General features: G+C 44.5%; 1 protein-coding gene across 4 annotated transcripts in view; it reads left to right on the plus strand.

The window, feature by feature from the left end:
* The window catches only part of LOC115079368 (leucine-rich repeat and coiled-coil domain-containing protein PF07_0014-like), a 127,677-nt gene that overhangs the window by 15,438 nt on the left and 95,007 nt on the right, over nucleotides 1-17,232 (plus strand). For all 4 annotated transcript variants that reach the window (XM_029582893.1, XM_029582912.1, XM_029582902.1 and 1 more), the window contains exon 3: nucleotides 16,526-16,549. In XM_029582893.1, the coding sequence (XP_029438753.1) occupies nucleotides 16,526-16,549 (24 nt within the window). The remainder of the gene's footprint in view (nucleotides 1-16,525; nucleotides 16,550-17,232) is intronic.

Here is a 17,232-nt window from a genome sequence, read left to right on the forward strand (position 1 = left end):
ACGGAAAACGATTTGCGGCAGGAAATCGCTCCCGGACCCCCGCTGGACCCCCAGGGACTTTTGGCCAGCTTGGGGGGCCTCCTGACCCCCACAAGACTTGCCAAAGTCCAGCGGGGGTCCGGAACGACCTCCTGCAGTCGAATCGTGTTGGTCTATGGCCGCCGCCATTTTGCGCCGCCATTTTGCAAAATGGTGACGCAGAATGGCGCCGGCTGAAGACAACACGATTCAATTGCAGGAGGCCGTTCCGGACCGCCGCTGGACCCCCAGGCAATTTAAGGCATTTTGGGGGGGGGGTTCGGGAGGGTGGGGGATTTAATTTAAAGGGTCGGGGGTGGGTTTTAGGGTGTTTTAGTGTGCCGGTTTTCCTGCCCTCCCCCTTCCCCCGATTTACGATTTTTTGACGATAAATCGGGGGAATTGGTATTGTATCGTGGCCCTAACGATTTTTGACGATTTAAAATATATCGGATGATATTTTTAATCGTCAAAAAACGATTCACATCCCTAAATAATAAAACACTTTAAAAAGCCCGACTCTGGCCAAGTTTTGCTCCTGTCTTGGAGCTGCTTCAGGGGCTTAATGTGCTTTATATGAGTTACACTGTTCAGCTAGAGGGAATAGGAAGGATGGCACTTTTTCCTCAATCAGATTTGCAGAGTCATCGGATGCGATGTCTAGGAACAGCTGATATTAGAAAAAGAGCATTAATCAGCATGGGTCGTAATGCGCAGCTTAATGAAGTAGGATGCTCTTACTCTCAGTTTTACAGTATCGGATGAGCTGTGCAACATGGTGAGATATTTTTCAATAAAACCGGGTTGTATGTCAATGATGAACTGTCCGTAGTTATTTCTTTGATAAAACCGACCAACGTTTTCCGTGGAGACTAAGCACAGCACGTCGGATATCTGGAAGCAGCATAGGTCCAGCGGGAGCTTATAGCAGCTGATACCTGGTTGGTTTTATCAAAGAAATAACTACGGACAATTCATCATTGGCATATAACCAGTTTTATTTAAAAATATATCACCTCATGTTGCACAGCTCATCCAATACTGTAAAAGATTTTTCAAGGGGGTTAATCAACATGTGGATAGAGGTGAAGAAGCAGATTTAGTGTATTTGGATTTTCTGAAGGGTTTGACAAAGAAACCCATGAGATACTTCTAAGAAAATGAACAAATCAAGGGATAGGATTCAATGTCCTTTTATGGATTGCAAGTTGGTTAAAGATAGGTGGAACCCAACCGCTTTTTTGATTACCATTAAGCCCTGGGATTGATTAGATTAATGGATGGGGAAGGGACCCATTCAGATCCAGTCCCTCCCTTTGAGGGACCTGGGAATCACTTTCCCCCTAGAAGGCTTTATTACGGATCTCTCCTGAAGGTCTGGAGGCAGCCTTGCATAATCTCTGGAGAGCTAGGAGGTAGCACATGCTTACATTTTGCTGAATTTTCAGGCTAACCTAGGCTGGGAGCAGGGAGCAGGGACCAGGGACAGGAGGGCAGGCTACTCCCTAGCTGGATTACATACCCCGCCAAGTTATTTTTGAGATATACCTATTTATTTATTTATTTGGGTGTTTTATATGCCGTCATTCCAAGATAAGATCACAATGGTTTACAAAGTCATCGTTTGGTTTCTGGGTCAACATTCCCATTTTAGGTCAGCATTCATATTCTGGGTTAATACATAGTCAAGGTCATATGCACCTGTTATCTAGTTTTTTGCCTTATCTAGTATTTTACAATTATAAATACTAATTCTATGTCAACATAACAGCATCACGTATGTGTTAATTAAGGTGCTATTTAATTTCATTGTCCTAAGTGCCTGTTACGGTCCTGGTCGCGTGTGCCACAACCAGGCCCTTACCTCCATGTTCATGGTCCCGCTCCTGGTTCAGCTGGCGGAGTTTGCGGCCTGTGTGGCGGCGTCCCCGCGGGGGCGACGCCGGTGGGAGATCTTCGGTGGACGCCCTGTCCCTAGACGTGCGCGCACGCAAGAAGGACACTTTTGTAGGCCTGTTCCCGCCATTCAAAGCTCCGCCCGCTTCCTGACGTCAGACGCCGCGGCCTATGTAAGCCGGCCGCGGACCCTCAGTCTTTGCCTTGCAACGGGGTTAGTTTGCGGTTCCCAGTTGCTCCGTGCCCCAGAGTGTGTTACTACTTGCCGGTAGTTGCTCCGTTCCAGTCTGGTTCCTGCTTCAGACTTTGCTCCAGTTCCCTGCCTGGTTCCAGTTCCCAAGCCTGCTTGTTCCTGATCCAGCTACAGTACTCGCCTAAGTCCCAGTGGCTGGGCTCCTATGGGCTCCTCCTGGGGGAGCACTGGCTTCCAGGGTGAAGATCATCGTTTGCATCCTGCCTGATATCCGCCTCCCGGCCTGCTTGTACACTGAGACTATAGTCCACCTCTTCCCAGTCTCCTGCAGGCCGGCCCAAGGGTCCACTAAAACCGTTAATCCATAACAGTGCCAAACTCAGAATGTAGTCTTTTACATTTTATATCGTTCAATTATTTTTTTCTCAATTTACTAATATTGTTTAAAGATTTGATAGTGATGTTGTCAGATTTTGACCTTTTCTTGGAAGGAGCCTTGTTGGACACCAGGGCCTTTCCTGGATTCAGGAAATGGGGAACCCTGTGCTCAGGATGCCCGGGTTTATGCAAGAGCTGCCCAGCTGAGGTGGTGACCCCCTGCAAGGGAAAGCTCTGGTGGTATCCTCGGTTAATGGAAAAGACTATTAAGTTAGATGTTCTTCTGCTGCCCCTTCCTACCTGCAGAGGAGCAGGGTAATAAGAGCTGCTTCAGGGGATCCCCCCATTGGCGTCCCGAAGAGAGTCAGAGACTGAGATAAATCTAAAGAAATGATAGAGCCTGCTAGCCGTGAGAAACAGAACTGTGAGGATCCTAGAGGACGCCCATCAGGAGGCTTCAGCCCCTGGGGGGAGAGAAAAGTGCCCTCTGTGTGAAGCAGGATCTTTGGCCATTAGTCAAAAAGGGTTTCCTGAGCAGCTACAAGGTTACCCTGTCCATCAGGACCTCCATCCCACCTAATCCAGGAGGTAGCACTGGCTAGGATCCCTTGCCTATTGAAAGATTTCTGCACAGATAGAGGTGAATCTTGTAAACAAGAGAAGAGAGACTGGGGTGCTGGAAACATATTTAATGTGCCACCTGCAATTATTTCATTTAGTGCACATAAGTTTGGACACTAATACAGTGCATCCAGTGTGTTCATTAGGAAACAGCACTCAAAAAGCAGACAAGTGACCTCTCTCCCAGGTTTACCTACATGGATGGTCAGCTATCCCTGCACTGAGCCCTGAAAGGACACCTCCCCACGCCAATCAAAAGGCTCCATACCCTGCAGAAGGGGCAACAGAGAAGAGGTACTCAGGGGTCCTGCTCCAAAGAACTTACAAATATTTTTTATGGCCCAGCCATGCTTGGCACACTTGCTGGGGTGTGGGAAACAGAGAGTAGGATTAAATGGTCAATTTTCTCAGTGGAAAAGGGTAAACAGTGGAGTGCCTCTGGGACCCGGTGCTTTTTTATCATCACCCTTGAAAAATGTTTCCAGAATCAGTATCTCCCCAATATCCTCATTAGTAAACACCGAAGAAAAGAATTAATTTAAGGGCGGATTTTGGAAGCATTACGCACATGGTCGGGCCTTGCGAGCGCCAGGTGAATCTTCTTTATAAAATCTACCCCTTAGTCTTTCCACGATGTCTTTCTCTTCCCTAAGATCCCCTTTAATCCCTCAATCAATCATCTAATGGACCAATCGACTCCCTCACTGGCTTCCATCTATATTCTGAGTTTTTGCCTCTACAGCCAACTTCATTTCACATTCTCTCTTCGCCTGTGTTATCAATGTTTACACTTAACTTGACAATGCTTATGTTTTATCCTATTTTCTTCAGATGGATCCTTCTTCCAATTTTTGAAGGATGTTTTTTGGCTAAAATAGCCTCTTTCACCTCACCTTTTAACCATGACAGTAATCGTTTTGTCTTCCTTCCACATTTCTTAATGCGCGGAATTTGAAATGACAGGCACCAGGAAGTGGATCCCAACTTTAACCAAAGAAAACCTAAAAACCTAAAATCCCCTCCTCCCGAAGCGACTGGACATGTAAAATATGTAAAATTTAAAATCCCCTCCTCCCGAAGCGACTCGACATGTAAAATATGTGAATAAGTATAACCAACTTACTTTTTGTTTCTTTCTCAGCCCTTTCAGCCTTCTCTGCCGTCCTCCGGAGGAGGCAGCCGGCGGGGGCAGCCGGCGGCAAAAGCAATTTCCAGCGGCCCCCACCGGCGAAGACGGACAAACGCACGCCCATAGTGCACGGGCGTTTAAGCCAGCGAAAGCACATGGACAGGCATGCATGACTTACGCCGTGACGTCACGCACGTGTGTTCATGTGTTTTAATTGCCTTGAGCGCCCGTCAATTTGGGCGCTCTAGCCAGCGAAGCGCATGACTTCACGGCGTACGCTTCGCTGGCTAGAGCGCCCAAATTGACGGGCGCTCAAGCCAGCGAAAGCACATGGACGGGCGTGCGTGACGTAAGCCGTGACGTCACGCACGCCCGTCCATGTGCTTTCGCTGGCTTGAGCGCCAGTGCACTACGGCGTGCGTTCGTCCGTCTTCGCTGGCGGGGGCCGCTGGAAGCCGCTTTCGCCGCCGGCTGCCTCCTCCGGAGGACGGCAGAGAAGGCTGAAAGGGCTGAAAAAGAAACAAAAAGTAAGTTCACATATTTTACATGTCGAGTCGCTTCGGGAGGAGGGGATTTTAGGTTTTACATATTTTACATGTCGAGTCGCTTCGGGAGGAGGGGATTTTAGGTTTTTAGGTTTTACATATTTTTCATGTCCAGTAGCTTCGGGAGGAGGGGATTTTAGGTTTTACATATTTTACATGTCCAGTCGCTTCGGGAGGAGGGGATTTTAGGTTTTTAGGTTTTCTTTTGGGGGAAAGTTTGCCGTCTACCCTTACCCCTGCCTCTAACGCATGGGTAGGGGTAGGCGGTAAATTAGCAGGTTAAACGTGTGGCTAAACTGCAGGTTAAAAAGGCGATAGTCGGGGCGCACGTTACTGAATGGGGGGGAATAGCTAATCCGATCGTTTACATCTCATATACATGCCGCGGGCGGAAAGGGGTACCCGTTGATTTAAAGAAGCGGTAAGGATGGTTAAAAGGGATAGTGAATCGCGGGTTGGGCTAACGTGGCCAAATTGTGAGTAGAAAGTGAGTTAGAAGCAGGGTAACCGTGACCACACTTTACTGTATCAGCCTGATAAAGTGCCATCTCACTCCCACCACCACCAAGTAGATCCTACCTAAGTGATATAATTTGCACCCTGCTATAAGTGTCCCATTTGTTATCCTCCTAGTAGGTCTCTGAGATGCCAATTGTGTCTACCTCTTCGTTCAGTGCTGTACACTCTAACTCTCCCAACGTATTTATTTATTTATTTATTTAGAAATTTGTATATACCACAACAATAAGACATTTGCATATCCGTCTAGGCGGTTTACAAATATACATACATAATATTAAAACAAAAATGACACAATATAAATTTAAACAAATAAAAGTCTGTTGGATTTAACAAATCGATAACAAGATGAATTTGAAAGCATTGTTAGCCGCACTACAAAGGACTGTTTCCACAAACTCCAAGTGTTGAAATGGATAAAACCGCTTTTCCATTTTCATGACTTTAGAACAATACTACAAGCAATAATCTTCGCAAAGTTAGATTACTACAACGCTATCCTACTAGGACTCCCATCCTCATATACTAAACCTCTGCAGATGGTCCAAAACGCAGCGGCAAGAATACTCACGAATACCAGAAGAAGAGACCACATCTCACTCATCTTAAAAGATCTCCATTGGCTCCCTATTCACTTCAGAATCATCTACAAATGCATTACCATCATATACGTCCATCCACCACCTTACGTCACTTGACTTTCAATACCAGCTCAGCCCACACAACTCCCTTAGATCGACCAGAGAAGCCTACAGAGGATCCCTCCAGATACCCAATACGAAATTCACGCGGCACATAACCTCAAGAGAATGGGCTTTCTCAACAGCCGGACCATCACTCTGGAACTCCATCCCCACGAACCTTCACCAGGAGCCTTGCCTGCCAACCTTCCGAAAAAGATTGAAAACTTGCCTATTCAAACAAGCCTTCCCTGACCACACCTGAATCACAACCTATATACTCAAAGAACGTAGCCACTCCGGTTCTGTAAATAATTATTAATTTAAGATGTTAACCTTCTTCTGCTTTTTTCTCTCCTGTCCCAGTTCTATTACCCCTGTTTCATTGTAACTGCAACTCCTCTGCACTAGATTCAGTTATTGTATTTTCTGCACACCTTGTTCGAATGTAAACCGGCATGATGTGATTTTATCATGAATGCCGGTATATAAAAAAACCTAAATAAATAAATAAAATAAATAAATTATTAAAGTTGTGTTATACTGTATGCATCATTAAATAAGTATGTTTTTAACATTTTTTTACATTCTTTGCGGTTTGATATAAGTCGAAGGCTTTCGGGAAGAGAGTTCCATAAGATTGGTCCTGCTACTGAAAAAGTTATTTTTCGGATTAAGGCTAGGCTAACAGTTTTGACTGTTGGTATTTCTAATAGACATTTGTTCATAGATCTTTATTGTCTTGGGGGTTTATATATACGTAACATGGAGCAAAGCCATACTGAGTCAACATTGTAGAGTAGGTTATGGATGGTAGACAAAATTTTATATCTAATACGGTGAGTTATGGGAAGCCAATGTAAATGTTGTAAAGTAGGTGTTATGTGTTCTTTGCGAGGTAAATTATATATTATTCTTGCAGTGGCATTTTGCACGAGTTGTAATGGATGAATTGAAGATAGTAGTAAACCTAGGTATAATGTGTTGCAGTAGTCTAAATTTGTCAATATCAGAGCTTGAACAATTGTCCGGAAGTCAGATGGTATTAGAAGTGGTTTAAGCTTTTTAAGCATATGCAGTTTGAAAAAAGATTTTTTAACAGTCTCAGATATGTGCTTGGAGAGGGATAGAATCGAATCAATGGTTATTCCTAAATTCCTTGCATAGGATTTTATGGGTATTTGTTGATTATCAAATGAAAAGGTTTGAGGAGGTTGATGAGTGGAATCTGGTACTGTTGAGAGATAGACTAGCTCAGTTTTGGCTGCATTTAGTTTTAATTTATTATGAGATAGCCAAGTTTTTATAGCTGTTAGATATATTTGCAACAAGAAAAATGTTTTAGACCAGGAATCGGAAAAAGGTATGATGAATTGAATGTCGTCGGCATATATTTTGAAATTTATGTTAAGATCGTCAAGAAGGTGGCATAATGGTAAAAATATATATTGAAAAGAAGTGCAGAAAGTGATGATCCTTGTGGAACTCCTGTTTTGGTAACATACCACTCTGATTTGCATTTTCCTAGAGTAATTCTTTGCGGCCTATTAGATAGAAATGTAGTGAACCATTGGAGAGCTGTCTTAGTAATACCAATTTGTTGGAGATTGGCTAATAGAATGGTATGATTTAAAGTATCGAATGCTGCAGATATATCTATCAGAACAAGTATATAGTTTGTATTAGAGTCAAATCCTCCTTCTGGCATTGGCATACAGACATTTCAAAATGTGTTTTTTGTTTGGATTAACAACCTGCTTATCAGTCGACAAGGATAATTTGTAATCTTTTAACTCAGGTGGTTCTTCACTTATAGCACATGGGTTACTTTTACTTTTATTGAAACCTTTCTAATTCTTCTGTTTCATTAGTATCCTTCTAAGATATACCTTATCTTTTTATTGTTTTTTTTTTATCTTATATTGAATTTAGTCATCACCCATATCCTGGGCGATGTACATAAAAACAAACACAGCAGTAAACACAGCAGTGAAACAAAATAAAAAAATTCAAAAGATGGCAAGACAACAAAGACCATCTGTGGACTTAGTAAAAAGCTTGTCTAAACAGCCAAGTTTTTAGCTGGGTCTTAAAAGCCTTAAAACTGTCGGCTGTGTGAAGGGCTTCTGCGAGAGAAGTCCAAATAATCAGAGTGGCCACAGAGCAGACACAGTCTCTGGTTATGCTCAGCCTGGCATGCAAGGGAGAAGGTACGTCTAGCAGGCCTCATTTTCGCGCACTGGTTAGTACCGGTAATAAGTGGCACTGCGGCATTTAGCAGTAATTGGAGAGGTTCAAGTATAACTGCAGGGAGGCCTAGGAGTGTGGAGTTACAATACTCTATCAATAGTAGAATGGAGGTCTGTACCTCCCTCCGAACCATGCACTGCTGAGCGACTGTCGTCTTTCCCCTCTGTTCTAGTTTAAAAGCCGCTCTATCTCCTTTTTTTTTTTTTTTTTAATTCTTTATTTCTTGATTTTCACTTTTCAAATATACAGAAACATTTTACTTATATATCCTTGTAAACCTTGTTATCTCAAAGAAAAAAGAGATACAAATTATACATTGTATATCTGAAATTCAAAGATATCTAATCATTAACAGAGAAAACAATAGAGGCTAATTAAGGAATAGGATCCTTCGGAGATATACATAAGGAAATCATTATAATTAACAAGCTTTACATATTCAAGCTGGGTTACTATTTAATACAGCCACATGACATCACTCAATACTCTGTAACAACTCTCCAGATATGTTTAAATTAGGAAGGGGTGTAGATGCAGTAGGTTGTTGAGCCTCTAGAAACTGATTCAATTGTTCAATTTAAAAAAAAAACATTCATATTCCCCTTTTTTGATCTCGCATCTACAAGGATAGCGCAAAAAGAAAGTAAAACCTAAAGAAATTATTTTTGATCTTAACAGGAGAAACTCTTTGCGTCTAGTCCTTGTTATGGGAGCCAAGTCTGGGTACATTTTAACTATCTGACCGTGAAATGTGGTTGGAAATTTTTGGAAATATTTTTTCATTATGTTACTTATATCTTTGGCTATTATAAAAGAAATAAGTAAGGTATTTCTATGAATCACATCCAATGTTGAGTCTTCCAAAAAATTTGTTAAATTTGTAGGTACTGGAGACCTTTTTAGGAAAAATTGACAAACATTAATAGATGGAATTTCTTCCTCTGAAAAAGCCAGTACATCTTTAAGATACCTTTTAAAAGATGTAAGATGTACCGTTTCAAGAATCCATAAGCGAATCCTTGCAACGCTGGGAATCCTGCCTTACCACCATAAGCACCTTGTTATCTGAACTCCATCTAGCTTTAAACACCTCTAAAACAGAATTACTTATCATCTCCAACCAACCTGAACATTTCACCCTCCCCATGCAACAGAACACTCCTCAAAATACAACCACAACCCTCTCCCAGACCCAGTCTGTAAGAGACCTGGGCGTCTTCATAGATCAGCACCTAAGTTTTAAACCCCACATCAAAACTCTACTTAAGGGGGGTTTCTATAAACTTAACATCCTAAAAAAACTCAAACCCCTCCTCCACACCAATGATTTCCGCACAGTCGTACAGACCACCATGCTCACGAAATTAGACTACTGCAACTCCCTGCTACTAGGACTCCCCGCCACCACCATCAAACCCCTTCAGATTCTACAAAACTCCATGGCCAGAGTCATAACCGGTACGCGCAAAAGGGACCACATCACCCCCATACTAAAGGACCTACACTGGTTGCCCATCTCCTTCCGCTCACAATACAAAACCCTCACCATCCTCCACAACACCCTACATAAACACAACCACACCTGGCTCGATGAAATGCCTCATTACCGCTCCTCCAACTGCCCCACTAGAACAACCCATACAGGCACTCTCCACATCCCATCCCTCAAAGCAGCACACTCAACTCACACCAGAGGGAGAGCCTTCTCTGTCGCAGGCCCCACCCTCTGGAACTCCCTCCCCACCCTCCTACGCCAAGAGACATCCCTTCACAAATTTAAGAAAGGAGTCAAGACATGGCTTTTCCGACAGGCCTACCCCGACACAAACCAAACTTAATATCCCCTTTAGCCCCCCTGCTCTACCTTATACTCCTTGCCCCCTCTTTTCCCAGGTCATTCCACTGAAGAAAACTTTTTACCCCAGTGAATACCGCCTGCTTCACCTCTTCCATAATCCTACTTAATTAAGCGATTCCATGTGCATTAGCCATCTGTACATAGTATTCCCTCTTTTCTGCCTTTCTCTCCCCTTATTTCTTCAAACAAGTCTTTTCTCCCCCTCCCTTCCTTTCCCCTTCCTCTTCCCCTATTTCCTCAATCTATACCTTCTTCTCCCTTACTTATCCCCCTTTTCCCACCCCCTCCTACCCTCTACCCCTTACCCTCCCCCCCCTCGCCCTACCCCCTGCCTACCCTCCCCCCCCCCCCTCTCCCTCATCTACCCTTCTTTCAAACCTCCACTCCTCGTTTTCCTTTAACATTGTTTATTTTGTTGTATTTTGCCTTTTGGTTTTTCTGTTTGTTGCTTCTCGTTTTTAGTAACATCCTATTGTTTCAATGTCATTTTGTTATATTGTTATACTGTATCTCCCAATTGAGTTCTTTGTAAACCGGCATGATGTGCTTCACGAATGTCGGTAAATAAAAGTTAATAAATAAATAAATAAAATAAAGAGGAGACTCACCCAAAACCTGGGGAAAGTTTGTAATTCTAATGTTCAAATGGCGAGCTCTATTTTCCAATAGTTCTAAGCGATGCGAAGATGATAATTGGTCCTTAATGACCATTAAATTAATTTTCTGCAAAGCTTGTACATTATTTTCATTTTCATTTACTTTCCTAGAGATTTCATCATATTTAACCTGATTAGTTTGAACATTTTTTTGAAAGTCCAGAGACATTAAATCTACCTTTTTTTCCAACCTTATTACAGCACTGCTCATACCTTTAACCGCATCCCAAATAGCCTCAAGGGTAACTTTTTCTGGTCTTGTTGTCAACTGCTCCAGCTCTTGCAAATTCAAGGAAGAGGCACCCTCCTGCCGTACTTCCTGCTCATTATCTAGAGCAGGTAGTTGGGCTGACTTTTCCTCATTGGAGCGTTGGACCGGAGGAGGTCTGGTGTCCGGGCTGAGGGAAGCCTCTTCCAGGGAGCTTCTTGTATCTCCTACCAACGAAGCTCCAACGGGTTCATTGACGTCCTTTTTCCCCAGCTGAGTCAAAAACTTCTGAATTTCCTGCTGCGTTGAGGTAGAGGGCATCGGTTCCGGAGGGAATACCCGGATCTTCCCCTTTCTCTTAGCAGGCATGATGGTGTCATAGGGATGTGAATCGTTTTTTGACGATTTAAAATATCGTCCGATATATTTTAAATCGTCAAAAATCGCTAGGGCCATGATACAATACCAATTCCCCCGATTTATCGTCAAAAAATCGTAAATCGGGGGAAGGGGGAGGGCAGGAAAACCGGCATACTAAAACCCCCTAAAACCCACCCCGACCCTTTAAATTAAATCCCCCACCCTCCCGAACCCCCCCCCCAAATGCTTTAAATTACCTGGGGATCCAGCGGTGGTCTGGAACGGCGGCGGTCTGGAACGGCCCCCTCAATTGAATCGTGTTGTCTTCAGCCGGCGCCATTTTGCAAAATGGCCGCCGCAAAATGGCGGCGGCCATAGACCAAAACGATTCGACTGCAGGAGGTCCTTTCGGACCCCCGCTAGACTTTTGGCAAGTCTTGTGGGGGTCAGGAGGCCCCCCCAAGCTGGCCAAAAGTTCCTGGGGGTCCAGCGGGGTTCCGGGAGCGATTTCCTGCCGCAAATCGTTTTCCGTACGGAAAATGGCGCCGGCAGGAGATCGACTGCAGGAGGTCGTTCAGCGGCAGTCCGGAACCCCCGCTGAACGACCTCCTGCAGTCGATCTCCTGCCGGCGCCATTTTCCGTACGGAAAACGATTCGTGGCAGGAAATCGCTCCCGGAACCCCGCTGGACCCCCAGGAACTTTTGGCCAGCTTGGGGGGGCTTCCTGACCCCCACAAGACTTGCCAAAAGTCCAGCGGGGGTCCGGAACGACCACCTGCGTCGAATCGTTTTGGTCTATGGCCGCCGCCATTTTGCGGCGGCCATTTTGCAAAATGGCTCCGGCTGAAGACAACACGATTCAATTGAGGGGGCCATTCCGGACCGCCGCCGTTCCGGACCACCGCTGGATCCCCAGGTAATTTAAAGCATTTGGGGGGGTTCGGGAGGGTGGGGGATTTAATTTAAAGGGTCGGGGTGGGTTTTAGGGGGTTTTAGTGTGCCGGCTCACGATTTTAATGATTTTCACGATAGTTTACACACCCAAACGGCAACAATACGATTCCCTCCGCCTCCCAGCCGAAATCGATCGTTAAGACGATCGAGGACACGATTCACATCTCTAGTGTCAGATATTCAGAAAATCTTTGCTCTATGTTGCAATTCCTTAACCCCAAAATTTAGGATAAATTTTTCAGGGGGTCAATCAAATCAATCGAAGTCAGGCGAAGTTGGGCAAAGCCGCGCGCGCCCAAGGGGCGCGCCGGTTCGGCGACACACCTCAAGGATATCGCAATTTATATCAGTTCTTCCGGTGCCTCCTTGTGACGTCGGGGGAACCCGGCGTCCGACTTTCCCACCACAAAGGAGAAAGAAAAAGATCTTTACCGCCAATAGTCCCAGGTAATATTCGGGGTAGCCTCTCTCTATCTCCTTTTTAAAGGGTAGCGCCATCAGTCTGGTTCCACCCTGGTTAAGGTGGAGCCCATCCCTTCGGAAGAGACTTCCCCTTCCCCAAAAGGTTCCCCAGTTCCTAACAAAACTGTATCCCTCTTCCTTGCACCATCGTCTCATCCACGCATTGAGACTCCGGAGCTCTGCCTGCCTCTTTGGACCTGCGCGTGGAACAGGGAGCATTTCAGAGAATGCTACCCTGGAGGTTCTGGATTTAAGCTTTCTACCTAAGAGCCTAAATTTGGCTTCCAGAAGCTCCCTCCCACATTCTCCTATGTCATTGGTGCCCACATGTACCAAAACAGATTTGGAAGTGAATCCTGTACTATGGTCACATCATTTTCTCATCTCTTTTAGCTTTTCTGTCCCTTTGGATTTAAACAAACCGATTAGAAAATGTAAGATTTCTCTAACTGGGTGAATGGCTTATAATACTGAAAGATTATGATAGAATTTATTGCAAATCTGTATTCAGAGACATCTGCATGACACTGCATGACATCGGGACAGAGCCCTGTCCCGATGTCATGCAGTGCATGATGCTATTCATGTTCTTGTGTCTTGCCTCCTCGTCTCTTTGGTGATTCCTTGTTTCTTCATTGCCTTGTCCTTTAGTTGCCCTGCTCCTTGTCTAGTTCTGAACATTTGTCTCTGCCAGTCTCCTGGCTCTGACCTCAACCTCAAACCCTGACTACTCTCTTGCCTGCTGCCTGATAAGGACCTCTGCTACAGAATTCAGCTGCTCCTTGGACTTTTGTCTGCCCTGACCTCGGTCTGCCAGCCCTGACCACTGCCCATATCTGTACTCTGTTTGACCGCTCCTTATTGGAAACTCGCCTAAGCCCTGCTGGCACTTGGAACCCGAGGGTTCAACCTTCGTGAACAGGGCTGGAATAGGTGAAGACCCAGCTCCAGTCCCAGTAAGGGAGTGTCCACCAGCTGTCAGTGTGGGCCTAGTAGGTTCACCTATTAGGCCACATCCACCATGCCACCACCCAAGGGCTCACTCCCATGATAGAAAGGTTAAGAACATAACATAAGATTTGCCATACTGGGTCAGACCACAGGTTCATCAAGCCCAGTATCCTGTTTCCAACAGTGTTTGATCCAGATCACAAGTACCTGGCAGGATGCCAAGGGGTAGAGAGATTCCATGCTGCATATCCAGGAATAATCAGTGGATATCTGCAGCTCCACCTTAATAATGGTTTCTTTATGGATTTTCCTCCAGGAACCTAGCTTGATGGACTCTCCACGTGGGTAACATCAAGCTAGGTGGAGAGAACATTGCCCAAATCTCATCTTGGAGTGAGTTTCCTCACGCCGAAGGCCATCAAATCTTCACAAGAGACCACTGTTCTGTTCGTACGTCTCACGTAGAATGTCAAAGTGGCCCCTAACCCCCTACACTAATACCTAAACCCCACCTCGAGTTACTAGGTGGGCCTCCCATAGGGATACAAATACCTACCTATGGGGATGACATTATGGCCAGGTGCTCTCTCTCTCTCTCTGACTCTGACTTTCAATTCCCCTGAAATAGGCCTAACAGGAGACATCACAAACAGTGATGAAACCTTACCACATGGATTCAAAGAGGTGTAGTTAAAATCAGCATTATGGCTGTGTGATAGCTCTTCACAGACAGGCTAACCCAGTCCACCCCTAACTCCTCCTATTTTCTGAATTTGCATCGCACCATACGATATGGTGCGATCGCATGCGTTAAACATGATTTTGCATGAACGCATGCGAAAACACCTTATAGCACTTTGATAAATGAGGGGGTAAGTTTGTTAGAATCAGTGCTTGTGTGACTGTACAGAAATCGGATGATAATAACAGAGGTTTGAGTTTTTTGAGCATGTGTATCTTAAAAAAAGATTTTTTAACTGTTTCAGAGATGTGATTAGTCATTGATAATTTTGAATCTATGATCATATCTAAATTTTTTGCATGATGTTTTAAGGGTATGTGTTGTCCATCGAATATGAAAGTTTGCGGGGGTTGGTGATTAGAATCTGGTACTGTAGATAAATAAATTAATTCAGTTTTCGCTGCATTTAATTTCAGTCTGTTGTATGATAACCAAGTTTTTATTGTCATTAAGTAAATTTGTAGTAAAGAGAAAGTTTTGACCCAGGAATCAGAGAAAGGGCTTCAGCTTGAGCAACCAGAAACAGGCAGATGTCTTGGCACAGGTACTTTCCCTTCATTGCTGGGAGGGGCAAGGGTGATATCTCGGGCATTGTCAGATGTTGTTTTCCCTTCGCCCAACCCTTCCTTAGCCTCTTTTGCAGGCCACTTTAACCAGGCAAAGCCTGAATATGCAAGAGAACTCATGAATAGTAAAGCAATGGGATAGAAGGGTTCATATTTCCTCCAGATGGCTGGTCCCCTCTTTTTATCAGGGGGTGCACTGCTCCTGCTGCGTAGAGACTCAGACAAGGTCTAGAGTTCTTTCACATTTTGACTACTGGGAATCCAGTGGGAGCACCGAGAGGAGAGGATTACCTTGCAGGTGGCTGAAAGAATCAGTACGTACTTCTTGGAGAAATGTTCAAAACTCAAAATTATTGGGGAGAACTAAACTATAGGGGCATATTATTTTGTTTGTTTATGTGTTTTGATTTAAATAGGTAATCAGAAAGGCAGGCAACAAAAAGAAGTTTGAGTATTTTATTTTAAATAGGTAGTCAAACTCAGGCAACAAACAGAAGTTTGGGTGTTTGTTTTTCCCAACCCTCCCACCTGCCCCAGCTCATAAAAAATAAAATAAAATAAATCATCCTTTTATTTTAAACTCATAAATTACCCATAACTTATAAAGAGTTTGATCACTACCTTGTAGGTTACTACCAGATATACAGGTCGATACAGTAAGGCCGCGTTAGAAAGAGTGCGGCAGTGCCGGGCGCACCCTCGTTTGCCCCACGCACTGTTCTGATCACATACCGCTCGATACTCTATTTAAATTGCATGCAAATGCAAGCCACGTATGCAAAGCATTAGGCGAAGCGTTAGGCCCGCGCAACCCATTTTACTGTATAGGCGCTTAATACAGCGCCTATACAGTATCCTGGGTGCGCTGGTGCCTGTCATTTCAAATGTCAGGCACCAGGAAGTGGATCCCAACTTTAACCCAGGAAAACCTAAAAACCGAAAATCCCCTCCTCCCAAAGCGGCTCGTCATGTGCCAACTTACCTTTTGTTGCTTTTCAGCCCCTTCCCTTCTCTGCCGCACTCCGGAGGGGGCAGCCAGCGGCGAAAGCGGTTCGCAGCGGTCCCCTCCCGCGCAGGTCCCGGTTCTCCTGGCTCGGCGTGAAGTGCCCTCTCCGGCACGAGCAAAGCGAAGCGTTCTTTCGTTGGCCGGTGCGCTTTTTTACTACAGAACGGGACCCAGAATCCAAATGATGATAGGAAAACCAGGAGAGGGTGAGAGCATCTGCTGCGGATCTTGGGGTTTTACTTCTGATCCTCAGATCTGGGTCTGATATCTCCTGATGTGGGACGTTACTTTTACATGGAGATCACATCGTGTCATGCACTGTAACACAGATCCCACTGTGACTCTCTCACCCGGAGGCTCTAATCAGGAAGGTTTTAATGCAAAAGCAAATCCTCAGACTGGGCAGAAGTCTCCTGGTGATCAGGAGTTTGTTTCTCACCCTGGGGTCTCCCCTATAAAGTGACTTTGCTATTCTGTGACCTTCCCGGGAGAGTTTCTTCCCTAATATCACTGCTCTCTTTCTTTTATTTAGGACGATACAAGCAATACTACTCAGGTAAGCCTAAAGCTTAGCTCCTGGTAATTATTCACATTAATTGCTGTGAGGTTTAAATTTCTGTTTCTGTCTCAGAAAATGTATTTTTCTAACCTCTGTTTCTATTCTCTCCTGTCCGTTGGCAATTAAACACCAAAATGGCTGGTAAAACCAACTTTTTGATTTTACTAATTTTAAAAGTTTGTATTCATTACAAATATTTCTGTGCTGAAATAATAAATATAGCAGGTAAGGATCATTGCCCCCATCCCCCCTTCTCAGCTCTGATTCTCTGCCATTTTATTTTTATTAAGGTGATCATAAAACTTCTCACTCACAAACCAGCACTGGCTTTAAATCTCCAAATGTTACTGCAGGGAGTGGCAACTACTACCCTTAGCAGTAACATGGGTGTAATCTGCACAGAACAGCAGTTATTACCTTTAATAGTAACACATGGGTAACCTGCCCAGAGCAGCAGTTATTACCCTTAATAATAACATGGGTGGAACCTGCACAGAGCAGCAGTTATTACCCTTAATAATAACATGGGTGGAACCTGCACAGAGCAGCAGTTATTACCCTTAATAGTAACACATGGGTAACCTGCCCAGAGCAGCAGTTATTACCCTTAACAGAAACATGGGGGTAACCTGCCCAGAGCAGCAGTTACTTCCCTTAACAGTAACATGGGGGTAACCTGC

This window comes from Rhinatrema bivittatum, chromosome 1 (genome assembly GCF_901001135.1).
Source record: "Rhinatrema bivittatum chromosome 1, aRhiBiv1.1, whole genome shotgun sequence".
Lineage (NCBI taxonomy): Eukaryota > Metazoa > Chordata > Amphibia > Gymnophiona > Rhinatrematidae > Rhinatrema > Rhinatrema bivittatum.